Here is a 14,771-nt window from a genome sequence, read left to right on the forward strand (position 1 = left end):
ATAATAATAATGATAAAAATAATGAAAACGGTATTTTTAACTAAATCAATATCTTACAATATTTTAATTTCATCATGATACTTATACTCATTATTTCCTAATCGATCTTTTTAATAGCTTTTAGTCCTCTTTTATATCGCATTCATAATAATGATAATAATAGTAATCATAATAATTAGATGATACTAATATTAGTTTTAATGATAATGATACTAATAATAATAATTATAATAATATTAATGATAATACTAATAATTATTATAATGATAATAATAATAATAATAATAATAATAATAATAATAATAATAATAATAATAATAATAATAATAATAATAATAATAATAATAATAATAATAATAACCTTGATGATAATAACGATAGTATTAATAATAACAATTTTTAATGATAATATTTATATTGATAACAGATAATGATAATGATAATAATAATTATTATTATTAGATAATAATAATAACGACGATAATAACGACGATAGTAATAATAATCATTTTTAATAATAATACTAAAATTAATGATAATTCAGTTGACGATATCTTTTAATCCGTTCATCGAAACCATACGCTTTCTAAATGAAAAGTTATTAATTTTTCGCCAGCTTTTCAACGACATGCATATCATATACTTTATCTCAGTAGCATATGTATTAAATTCATGGTTTATCATAAACTATTTAACGACGAAACTAAGCATACAAGCATGCATAATTATATATACTCGAGCACTAGTCAGGGATACACTATTAATATATAAAAGATAAGATATGAATGCTCACGTATCAATATTGTGATTCAATATTGCAGGAAAGTACGTAGACGCAACAGAGATGATAAACACTCGTTTGACCTTATGACCAATACCCTCGAACAATACCCATAACCTCCATAGCTATAACTCATAATTTGCTTAGCTCTATCCCGCTTGAAAAACCCGTTTGAAAATACGCGAGCAAAACTTCGTCGTAGTATTTTATGTAATAATAATATTAATAATAATTCTAATACTAATAATAATAATAATAATAATATAATTAATCATAATAATAATAATAATAATAATAATAATAATAATAATAATAATAATAATATAATTAATCATAATAATAATAATAATAATAATAATAATAATAATAATAATAATAATAAAAATAATATATATATATATATATATATATATATATATATATATATATATATATATATATATATATATATATATATATATATATACGAGAGAGATTGGGAGATAGAAGATGGAATGAATCAGAAATCAGAAAACGTTCGATTTATAGATGTTTTCCCCAACTACTCCTCAGCGATCGCATGAGGATGTATGAGGGATCTCATGCGATCGCATGAGCCCTATAGCCAACTCACAATCGCTCAATTTTTCCTGCCGACACTTTATTAATTATTATTATATATAAATTAATATTTAATATATATAATTAATTATATATTATATTATATTCACGTGCAAGGTTGACTTGTAACTTTAGTTCCGATGTCTTGTACCTTGTCACTCGACTAATGTCCCGATTCTGGTTTCTCGAACGTTCTTTCGTACGCTTAGGAAACTGGTACTTTACATTTCGCGACGTGTACCTTTATCAATTAATAGACTTATTCGCCAATAAATTTTATTATAAGAAATGTAACTTATACTTTTGAGTGTCTTGGTCATTTGCTTCTTAAAATCATCGTTTCGTTATATATATATATATATATATATATATATATCAAAACGTTTTATGACTAAATTAATATTTTACCACATTGTAAAATACATATATATTTTCATTTTAGAAACATAAATTTATACATATTATATGTAATTGAAATATAATATTTAGTTTTTCGAAACTAATTATATTTCAAAGTTTAAGATATATATATATATATATATATATATATATATATATATATATATATATATATATATATATATATATATATATATATATTAAAATCGTTTAAATAATAAAAATTATTATATCACTTAACGTTTACGCTTTAAAGCTTCTATATACTTATATAAAAAAGAGATTTTTTTATCCTAATTGTCAACACTACCATATTAATAGGGAATGAGGACAAGTGAAATTTACACTTGTCAAAATCTCAAATTTTGTGATTATAATTAAGCTATAATTAACAAGTTCATTAATAACAAACTTAACTGAAAATAAGATCAATTGTTAAAATATATATTGACTATGAGAACGTGTATGTCCCATTAGTTTTGAAAAAAACTTATCTCTTCCCTAAAAAAATAGATTAAATTGTCCACCTTCATTTTTTGGTAGAATAGTGGCAGCAACAAAATTTTTATACAAACTGCAAGGTTACTCATTAATATAATCGACACATTTGGATACAATTTTTTGTAAGCTCCATAAATTAGTCATTTGAAAGGTACTCCGTATTAGATTGCACATTTTTAAGAACACAAAATTGAATAATATATTACATGTACTTTGTCAAAGTAAGTATGTATAACAATCAATAACAAGTATTTTTTTCGAAAAAATCAATAACATGTATTTTACCTCTGTTCTTTTGGAATTAGTGAGAACATTGTATGTATTTACTCTCAATAGCATCTGATATTAATGGATACATTTAGTAATTGCGTATACATACATATATAGATGACTTTTAGAAACTATAATGTTTGCTTAGTAATTTATAGTCTTTCACTACTGCAGCTCCTTATATATAAGGAATTTGAAACGATTTTTGAGTAGCCGTACGTGCAACGCACGGGTTCAAAACCTAGTAATTTTATATAATTCATTTATGCGCCAACATTTATTTTAATTTCTCAAACGTTCTAATTAATATATCTAAATATCAATTGAATCAAATAAACAAGGGTTACTATCATTTTGAAATCATATATATTCAATATTCATAAACACGTTTTAAAAACATGTTGCGAGTCATTTATATATTTAATTCTAATAATTGATATCCTATTTATATATTCAAGTTATGTTATTTAAAACCAAAACATTCTAATAAACATATTCTATTGAATCGAAAAGCGTTTCCGCACGTTTGAAAATAGATCAATCGAATATTATGAAATCCAATTCTCCACTAACTTTTGTCTAACTTTCGTTAATTGACACATTTGTTCTTACTTGTAAATCTCTTTACCATTTTTTCCGAATACCGTTAAAAAGGAACGATTTCTCAAATCAACGTGGACCTCACAATAGAGACCCGTAACCACCTCATAATATATCTAATAATTCAATCATTTGATATTATCTTTTAATTCCGTTGATAAACATATTAAACTTATATTGAAACAATATGTTCATGTAAAGTATTATACATCTAATACTTTGATAACGTTTTCAATTAATATAACTATATTTTATATATATACATATCTACATACACATAAATGTTCGTGAATCGTAGAGCACAGTCAAAGGGTATTTGATTACATGAATATAGTTTCAAAATTTTCGAGACTCAACATTACAGACTTTGCTTATCGTGTCGGAAACATATAAAGATAAAGTTTAAATTTGGTCGAAAATTTCCGGGTTGTCACAGATGTTGGGTTCTTTGACGAATTTAGGAATGGAGGTCTCAATTCTGACGGGGTGGGTATCGAGTCTACATTCACGTTCAAGGCGAATGAGGGAGATGTCATCAAACCTTCTAACTTCGGCTCTTGATTTGGTTATTGCTTGTTCTTATTTTGGATTGGTTCTCGTCCCGTTTAGGTGTTTGTGTCTTCTTTGTTTTGGTTAGCCCACAGTTAGGCTCGATTTTAGTTAGCGTCTCGGTTAGGTTTTGTTTACTGCCATCGAGCCTTTTGTTGTGGTATGTCCTTTTGTATCTCTGTTTTCTTGTCACCTTTTTGGAGACTAAGATGTTAGTAAAGTTTTTGTTTTTTTGTCCAAAAACAAAAAAAAACAAAAAAAAAACAAAAACAAACAAACTAATAGCACCCCTGGTATACATAAATTTACAAGTTCGATAGTAACCAATGGGCCATCTTATATGGGTTTAGTTATTGAGGCTCACTTTTAAATTCAAGTGTGATTTATTATAAAAATTACTACACGAACAAATTTTAAGTTAAAATATTAAATTATTTGATAATTTATTAAAATATAAATATAAATAAATTATCGTATTGTATATTAATTACACGGATGTAGTCTTCGTGTACACTAACCATTAAAGTGCAACAAGAAACAAAATGAAAGCAACATATATAAGACGATAGTTTAGCCCCTTTTACACGAACGGCCAGCTTTGTAAAGTATACAATAAGTTGAAAATGTTTCTTCAAAATGTCTACAAATAAAAAGTGTAGTAGCGTCTTAACATGCACCACTACATAAAAACCCACATCACAAGTCCTTCAAGGTTTCACAGTAGTTTTTTAGCCATGATGAAGCAGATTCAAGGATTTGAAGTTCCCCATTGAGCAGATCTTGAGCCAGCTGCATCCTTCGTTTGTGTTTTCCGGATAATGGAAGAGACTGTAAAATCAGCAACGGAATCTAGTCAGTATTGAATAAGCAAACAAATTGGTTAAAACATGTAAGCGTCATAACGGGCACCTGTAAGTACAAGTCAAGAACAGGTTGGTTCATTTATCGTCAAACTTTTCACTAAAACTGTAATAAAAATACATTTCAGGGTACCAATAAATTTATAAGTGTACTTTGGGTAACTTTGATTGTATCCCTTTGGACTATTTCTTATATAACTGACTCACAAGTCACAAAGCACTACAATTATATTAATGTGGTATTACCTCAAGAGCTACATTATAACTTCCAATCATTTTACTGAATCTTGAAACCAAAAACTGGTGTGCTTCCACTTCTCTTTCCTTGTTCTTTAACGGAATTCGAGCTAGACGGCCATCATTCCGGGCTGCGCTCGTAGCTAAATCCTGTAACTCTGAGGAGCACATAAACATATAGCGTCAATAACAACATGCATAACCTTTATCTAACCATCAAAGACGTCAACTTTCTAACAAGTAACAACTATACATCCTTAAAATATTATAAATTAGTGTTACATACCTTGAGGAGAGGTGCAACATAGAACACGAGCAAGTGCACGCAATGATTGTGGAATTCCCCACCCTTTGCAACTGGAAGACTTGACTTCCCTGTATAATGACAATAATCCAGTCAGAAGCCCTTCGAATTGGCCAAAAAATCGAACATACAAATACAAAAAACTATATTATATCATGCAGTGTAGTTAGTTTAAGATTGATTTCACATAATCAAGAATGTAACGCCTGGTTAAAATTTCTAATAACGAATACCTACTTCACAATGAAGACATTCGTTGAGAGCATAAATCGTTAACATCTTTCAAGGCTGGTGTTACGTGTTGATCCAAAAGACGCAACTTCATTTCACGCAGTTGATCATGATGATGTACATTGACCTCAACTTGAACCTGATTGTATTTGTTGTACGCAAGTGCGAATCCAAAGTCCAATAAAAGTCTAGCGTTTGAAAACTTCCTATATCTTATAAAAACCTCATCTCCAGGAGCATAATTCTCATCAGCAATAACCTGTAGAATCCAAATCGGTCAGCAGTTTAACGATATTGTTAAAGACATATGTGTTTATAGATTACCTCTGATACTTGTGTGAAGTCGTCACTTAAAACATCTGTTTCCAAAAATGAATCGTGGTTAAAGAAGTCTGCAAAAGGAATCTAAGAAAGTGTTTACTCGTACTAGAACCTTCACATACATGCCAGAGAGTTGTAAATTGTTTAAAAAGTCTTCAAATCATGATACCATTGAAACACCCCTTGTGCTGACCCATGCTCGAGATTCAACTAAAACATTTATTAGGACATATTAAGAAGAGTTTGCATTTCATGCTCGATTAAATTCCAAAATGAATGAATGTCTATTAAACGTTAGAAAAATATAATTTGACAATTGACATTAAAAGATCCTATACCTAAATTATACTCATACTTAAATTCGTGCAACATGACATCTTCAAAATATCCAGGAAACTGGTCAAGAACCTGCATAGAAGTAATAAGCTTATGAACATTTAAATTTTGGACCTTAATCATTTAGTGATTCACTACTAGAAACAAAATCTCAAACAATTATTTAAGAGACGAATAGCGCATAGACTTGACAGATATGTAATTCCTACATGTTTTACAGAGAAGAAGTCCTTATCAATTTGAGCTTCATGTTTCATCGTTTCAGAGAAGAAGTCCTTATCAATTTGAGCTTTATGTTTCATCGTTTCGTAATACAAAGAACTTATCTCAATCATCTTCAATTCCTCATCGCTCCAAGATATCTAAAACGTAGAGGTCATTCGAACGTGTCAACAACGTGATGAGTAGACGACCATGTTCAGTAATTTTAACATGTTTAAGTTCTTTACTATTTTTGTCTACTAGGTTTCGACGAAATGTGTCTAAAAACTTTGAATAATCATTCAGCAAACTTACTCGGTTCAACATCATACAAACTCACGTCTAGAGTGGGAACTTCCTCATTTGCATTAACCAAGCTGGTCGATCTCACACCTGAGTTGATGATAACTTCCAACTTCTAATTTTCTTGTTTTTGTGATTTCCTTTCAATTTCTTTTTCTATCGTAATTTCGAACCTACAATCAAACATAATTATTTATCAGGTTTATCACAGTAATAAATAAATAATAATAATTAAAAACAATAATTTACGAAGTTAAATGTATAGTTAGCAGAGGTAACCTGGCGTAGAAGATATGCCGACAACAACAGCAATAAATCCGAAAATAATTTCATACACATAAGAATTCAATATAGTCTACAACAAATAAAGCACATAAACCCTAATTTCAAACAAAATTGCACACACAAATCTACATATGTACATAAACATACATACCTAATTAACACGACTTATTCGACAAATATAACTCACAATCTCAAAAACCAATTAAACATTATTAAAAAAAAGTTTAGCATAACTCGCCGAGAAGTTTGCCTTTTGCGATTACTAGTATCTGTGGACACCACCAGTTTCTTTCCTTTAACCATTACATATAAGAAAGAAAGATAGAAAAAACAAAATCAAGACCCTATTGTTTAATAAAAAAAAAAGCAAGTGAAAACTGATAACGATATTCACGTGATTTTCGTTGATTAAACAAGAAGGTCTTGATTTTATTTTTTGTATCTTTCTTATCTGTAAAGGTGAAAGGAAAAAAAATGGTGACGTCCACAGATACTAGTAATCGCAGAAGGCAAACTTCTCGTCGAGGGGTACTAACTTTTTTTATAATTGTTTAATTAGTTTTTGAGATTGTGAGTTAGATTTGTTGAATAAGTCGTGTAAATTAGGTATGTATGTTTATGTACATATGTAAGATTTGTGTGTGTGACTTTGTTTGAAATTAGGGTTTATGTGCTTTATTTGTTGTAGACTATATTGAATTCTTATGCGTATGAAATTATTTTCGGATTTGTTGTTGTTGTTGTTCTTGACATATTTTCTAAACCAGGTTACCTCTACTTACCGAGTATACATTTAACTTCGTAAATTGTTGCTGTCGCTGTCGTGATCGTGATCGTGATCGTGATCCTGATCAGCCTAATAAATAATTGTGTTTGATTGTAGGTTCGAAATGACCGTAAAAAAAGCAAAAAGATGTTGAAAGGAAATCACTAAAAACTAGAAAAAAAGAAGTTAGAAGTTATCAACTCAGGAGGTGCGAGACCGACCAGCTTGGTCAATGCAAATGAGTATGTTCCTACTTTAAACGTTGGTTTGTATGATGTTGAACCGAGTAAGTTTGCTGATTATTTAAAGTGTTTAGATGCATTTCGTCGAAACCTAGTAGACATAAATAGTAAAAACTAAACATATTAGAATTACTAAACATGGTCGTCCGCTCATCACGTTGTTTACAAGTCCGAATGACCTCTATGTTGTCGGTTTCACTTTCCTGGGACTCTTTAGACAATTCCTTTGGATATGACCACGTTCTCCGCATCAATAACATTTGTTCTTCCAATCGTCAGCTTTGCAATCTCGTGCCCAATGGCCATCAAGTTCAAAGTTGAAGCAACGGCCTGCTCCTAGTGGCGGACCTCTACCAAGAAAATCACTTAATCACGAGACCTACCGGGACCACTGCGGTCACGGTCTCATGGAGCCGATGACGTATCAAAGAATGTATAAGTTGTTTGTCATGTTATGTATTATCAAATTATATCAATACGAAGAATAGAAAATCAATACCCATTTTGCAAATTCCACCACGATACGACTTCCATCGACATCACGCCCATTTAAGCTATAGGCTCGCTGAATTCCTATAAGCATATAAATAGAGAGAAACAAAACAAAGTAACGGTGAAACCTTTCAAGAGCAGTAAGCAATACACAAAACAGTATTATACCTGTATTATAAAGTAATCATGTAAGAAAGTGTGTAACACAAAGGCAAAGTCACGCTTCATATCTACACCACGTATTATGCGTTAAACGGGTGCCAGAAATAGTAAGGCCATCATGACATTATGTACCAAAGGGTTGATACTTCACCCCTCAAAGAATCACTAAACACCACTTTCAACCATTTTTCCATCAAATAGAAAATGCACAATATTATAGAAAGAATCGCCCAACATGAATAACAACTCTTTCCACCAAAGGCAACCTCCCACCATAGACCTTCAAAAGATCAAGAAGTTAATTTTACTTGACATGTGTATAGGGGGAGTCTTTTTTACAATGGCTTGATTAATGTTAAGTTAGCCAATAATGGCACTTATTTAACTTTCGACACACCTAGAAGTAGAATTCCATATATCGATCAAGCTACGTAGGTCGTAAGTAACTCACAAGTCACAAGTGAATACAAGAATGTCCAGCCATCTTTTAGTTAATTAATGATATTTTCACCCAATGCAGCCAGAAGGTTAAATAATTCATAAACATGAGTTGAAGGATTCATATGATAACATTAAAATTAGAAAAACTAATATGAGAAGGATAATGGTCGTATGTTTTTTTATAAAATGAACTCAATCAGTCACAGTTAGTATCAACAGATTATCCATAGAGGATAGATCTTCAATCAAATATCAAATACATATTTACATTTACATATATAAATGAAAACAGACTAAATAACATTTATGGCAGTTAAACTACGAACCTTCCATATGCGCTGAAGATGTCCTCCAAGTCACGTGATCTTGTGCGTGAAGCCAAATGTCCAACATAAAGACGAGTAGTGCCATGGCGATCATCATAGCGCGGCATATTTCCTAGAAAAACACGAATGGGAAACAAAAACATCTTTACAATTTTTTGAAAGCAAGCAAATCAAATCCTTAATAACATACCACTAATGCACCAACAATAGTACATGCCACAACCAAGTAAACATACCACTAATGTAGCCATAAATGTAAAATTAATATGCTTATTAATATTTACTTCTTCATGCAATTGACTCCTAATTCACCAACATTTCATCATTGATATAAAGTAAGATTTTGAAAAGAAGATATTGTCATCATATTCAGGTTCTTTTCCACCATAAACGCTAAGAGAAATATCGCCATTGCAACATAGAAAAAGATTATATTGTTAAGACACGGGTAGACAGCTAGGTATTTATAAATACACCTGAGAGCTAAATTGTCTAGACTAAAGACAATGAGGTCAACGGGTATTTAAAGGATTAGTGTGATATGCTATTCAGCATAAAACATGAAGGAAGGTATATAAGGTGGATGTTTTGATGTCACCAGTTAATGGTGATGGGAAAATAAGTCACAACGGGCAATCTACAAAACGGAAACAAACCCGTTTGACAAACATTTCCCGACCCGTATGAACCCGTGAGGAAACTAACAAATAAGGTGTACCACAATCACCACAAATCAGCCCCAATTCTGTCCCAAATCAGCAAATACGAAATAATCAAGCACACACAATACACACGAGACTTTTTACGTGGAAAACCTCTCAATATCGAGAGTAAAAACCACGAGACTCGTAAGCCACTTAAATTCCACTATCATCAACAAGAGAGCAATACAATAATCCTTCTATAGCTCAACTAGAGGTATACAACATCATCATACTCTTGAACAACAATAATCAACAAGTATATGAAGAAATTAAAGACAAAAGATGAACAACACTATCAATAAACTGCCCTCTGTTCCAGCAATAAAATCACGAGCTACAGGACTTTTTAGATGAATTCAACGGTTGAAAATATTGGCACTGATGTCCGGAAGACACAGCCCAAATATCGTGAAGAGTCAACGGTCGGATCTCCGGGGATCGTCTCTTTTCTGGCCTGCTGTCACTGTAGACGGGAAATGTGTTTTTCACTCTTTTTCTTGATCTCTATCTGATCTCTCTCTCTCGTATCAATTGAAGATAGCTGGACACAATTCAAAAATAATGCCCTCAAATGTTTTACCAAGTCAACAAACCATTTGGGCCTAAATTGTTGGGCTTTAGACTTTGGGTTAAAGCTTCATCATATTGGAAACCCACTAATAAACCCAACAAATCTCCCCCTTTCCAATTATGAGGAAGAGTTCGCCATCCCGGCGATCGAGCAACATACCTTGAGCTTCTCACTTACTAAAGCCTTTGTAAACATGTCGGAACCATTATCATCGGTGTGAACTTTATCAAGTTCAAACGAACCATCTTCAAGACGTTCTCTAATCCAATGATACCGCACATCTATATGTTTTGTCCGCTTATGATACATAGAATTTCTAGCCAAATGAATCGCACTCTCATTATCACAAAGAGCCACTCCCGTCCTACTGGTACACTTGCAATCCCTGAAGCAAATACTGCAAATAATTATAAACAGGGACAAGGACGCGGGCAAGGTCGTGGTTATAATAACCATCACCATCATCATGCCAAAAGCCATAACTATGGTAGAAACTATCCTTATGGTAATGGTAATGGGCGTGGATGTGGTCGTGGTCGTGGCCGTGGTGGTCAAAGAAATAATAATCCACGAAAATATAAATATCAACCACAAAACAAGCCCACTAAACAAGATGTTGAAGAAAATTCTTCTAAAAATTCTGAAGAATCTTGCTACAGATGTGGTAGAATGGGCCACTGGGCTAATACTTGCCGAACATCTAAACATCTTGTTAAGATGTATCAGCATTAGCTGAAAGATAAAGAAAAGGAAGTAAACTTTGTGGATAACCTCGATCCAACAGTTACTGAGAAACCATCTGATTTATATGAAGATTTCTTGAATGTTTAAGTTGTTGTGTATCTTTCGAAAAATAAACGATTTAATATCGTCTGTCTTTGTCATTATGTTTGCTAAATGTTTCAGTACTATCTATTTGCGTGTAAAATATTGTGTAATATTAATGTACTCACTATTTATTTCTTATATATGAAGTTCAATATGAATTTTGCTGGAATACAACATCAATCAAGTGGTGGAGATCTCTGTATAGCAGACAGTGGAACTACATACACTATACTTAAATTCGAGAAATATTTTATTGATCTAAAACCAACGGAAGGAACTATACATACAATATCAGGACCTGCTAACTTGGTAAAAGGGATAGGAAAGGCAAATTTCATACTACCAAATGGTACAAAAATTTTAATAAATGATGCCTTATTTTCTCCCAAGTCAAGCAGAAATTTATTGAGTTTCTCCGACATATACCTTAATGGGTATGATTATCAGTTAGTGACAACAGAAAATGAGAAATATTTAAGTATCACTGACAAGAGTCATGTGGTTGAAAAACTGCCAAGACTTAGTTCTGAATTACATTATACACATATAAATGTACCAGAAACACATATGATAGTTAATGAAAAATATATTGATCCTGGTGTATTCAGTTTTTGGCATAACAGATTAGGCCATCCAGGATCAACAATGATGAAAAGGATTATTGAATGTACTCATGGACATCCACTAAAGGATAGAAAAATCCATCATAATACAATGGTTCCATGTACATCTTGCTCTCTTGAAAAATTGATAACTAGACCCTCACCACTTAAGGTTGAGAAAGAATCACCAATGTTTCTTGAAATAATTCAAGATGATATATGTGGACCAATTCATCCACCTTGTGGACCATTTAGATATTTCATGGTTCTAATACACGCATCTAGCAGATGGTCTCATGTTTGTCTGTTATCAAGTCGTAATGTGGCATTTGCAAAATTTCTTGCTCAAATTATTAAATTGAGAGCACATTTTCCTGATTACACCATTAAAAGGGTGAGACTTGATAATGCAGGTTAATTTACATCTCAAGCATTTAATGACTATTGCATGTCTATAGGAATTGTTGTTGAACATTCTGTTGCTCATGTGCATACACAAAATGGTTTAGCCGAGTCACTGATTAAACGTTTACAGATAATCGCTAGACCATTGATAATGAGAACAAAACTCCCTGTATCTATATGGGGTCATGAAATTTTACATGCTGCTGCATTGATTCGCATCAGACCTAGTGCAAGTCATAAATATTCCCCCCCCCCCTACAACTTGCTTTTGGTCAAGAACCAAATATTTCTCACCTTAGAACATTTGGTTGTGCAGTGTATGTTCCAATTGCGACACCACAATGTACAAAAATGGGTCCTCAAAGGAGGTTGGGAATATATGTTGGATATGAAACATCTTCAATCTTAAGGTATATTGAACCTATGATAGGTGACGTTTTTACAGCACGTTTTGCTGATTGTCATTTTAATGAAACATTGTTCCCTAGATTAGGGGGAGAAATGAAAAATAAAGAAAATGATGTTTCATGGTGTGAACCTCAATTAAAGTATCTTGATCCTCACACAAAAGGATGCGAGACAGAAGTTTAAAAGATAATGCATATACAAGAACTTGCAAATTAATTGCCTGATGCATTTACAGATACAAAAATGGTGACAAAATCATATATACCAGCAGTAAATACTCCAGCTCGAATTGAAATTCCAAAAGCTGGTAATAACGTCACTGATGAATCTTTGCCACGTCAGAAACGTGGAAGACCAATTGGTTCAAAGGATAAAAATCCTCGAAAAAGAAAATCAGCTGATAATGAGGTAAAAGAAAGTGTTCAAGAAGAACCACAAATTAGTACTCCTACTGCAGAGGAGATTGATGATGTCAATACAGAAATTGTAATTAATTATGCATATTAAAAAATATTATGGAACCGAAATGAAATGAAAAAATTTGATGAGAAATTTTCATTTAATGTTGCATATGACATCATGAATAATGATGATGATCCAGAACCAACATCTATGGTTGAATGTCAAAATAGACATGATTGGGCTCAATGGAAAGAAGCAATACGAGCTGAATTAGAATCACTCAATAAAAGAAAAGTTTTCGGATCCATCATTCTCAATCCTAAAGATGTAAAACCTGTAGGATACAGATACATTATTGTCCGAAAAATAAATGAGAAAAATGAAGTTACAAGGTATAAAGCTAGACTTGTAGCTCAAGGTTTTTTTCAAAGACCGGGAATTGATTATGAAGAAACTTATTCCCCTGTTATGAATGCAATTACTTTTAGATACTTAATCAGCCTGGCAGTTTCTAAAAATTTAGAAATGAATCTCATGGATGTTGTGACTGCTTATCTATATGGATCACTTGATAGTGATATATATATATATATATATATATATATATATATATATATATATATATGAAGATACCTGAAGGATTTAAGGTACCAGAAGCATCAAATGCAAAACCCAAAGAAATGTATTCGATTAAATTACAGAGATCTTTATATGGTTTAAAACAATCGGGACATATGTGCTATAACCGATTAAGTGATTACTTGATAAGCAAAGGGTATACAAATAACCTTACTTGCCCTTGTGTTTTCATTAAGAAAACAACATCCGGATATGTGATCATAGCTATTTATGTTGATGATCTTAACATCATATGTACAAATAAAGAGATCCATGAAGCCATTCAACTTCTAAAGAAAGAATTTGAAATGAAAGATCTCGGAAAAACCAAGTATTGCCTTGGTTTACAAATTGAGCATATGCCTAATGGTTTACTTGTACATCAAACAACATATACTGAAAAGATTTTGAAACGTTTCAATATGGACAAGGCAAAACCATTAAGTACTCCTATGTTTATTAGATCACTCAATGTTGAAGCTGATCCATTTCGTCCATGTGAAGATCATGAAGATATTCTTGGACCAGAAGTACCATATCTTAGTGTAATTGGAGCTCTTATGTATCTTACAAATTGTACAAGACCTGAAATTTCTTTTGCAGTTAATTTATTGGCAAGGATCAGCTCTGCTCCTACCAAAAGACACTGGAATGGGATCAAACACATATTTCGATACCTTCGAGGAACTACTGATTTAGGATTATTTTATTCTAACTAATCAAAACAAGATTTGGTTGGTTATGCAGATGCATGTTATTTATCTGATCCACATAAAACTAAATCTCAAACTGGATATGTATTTCTAAATGGAGGTACTGCAATATCATGACGTTCTCAAAAACAAACACTTGTTGCAACATCATCAAATCATGCCGAAGTGATTGCATTACATGAAGCTACTCGAAAATGTTTTTGGTTGAGATCAATGACACAACTCATTACTGATTCTTGTGAACTAGAACGCGATAAAAGTCCAACAACTATCTATGAGGATAATGCAGCTTGCATAGCACAGATGAAAGAAG

General features: G+C 31.8%; 1 protein-coding gene across 1 annotated transcript; it reads right to left on the reverse strand.

Moving 5' to 3' along the window:
* Window positions 1-4,396: 4,396 nt before the first annotated feature.
* Window positions 4,397-9,292, reverse strand: LOC139863330 (uncharacterized). The gene is made up of 10 exons (XM_071851966.1): window positions 9,208-9,292; window positions 8,286-8,359; window positions 6,208-6,351; window positions 5,992-6,061; window positions 5,823-5,863; window positions 5,657-5,737; window positions 5,344-5,591; window positions 5,084-5,172; window positions 4,807-4,955; window positions 4,397-4,549 (listed from the first exon to the last, which is right to left on the reverse strand). Exons 1-10 carry the CDS (start codon window positions 9,290-9,292, stop codon window positions 4,397-4,399), a joined length of 1,134 nt encoding a protein of 377 aa, XP_071708067.1.
* Window positions 9,293-14,771: the final 5,479 nt, after the last annotated feature.

This window comes from Rutidosis leptorrhynchoides, chromosome 8 (assembly GCF_046630445.1).
Source record: "Rutidosis leptorrhynchoides isolate AG116_Rl617_1_P2 chromosome 8, CSIRO_AGI_Rlap_v1, whole genome shotgun sequence".
In the NCBI taxonomy this organism is placed as follows: domain Eukaryota; kingdom Viridiplantae; phylum Streptophyta; class Magnoliopsida; order Asterales; family Asteraceae; genus Rutidosis; species Rutidosis leptorrhynchoides.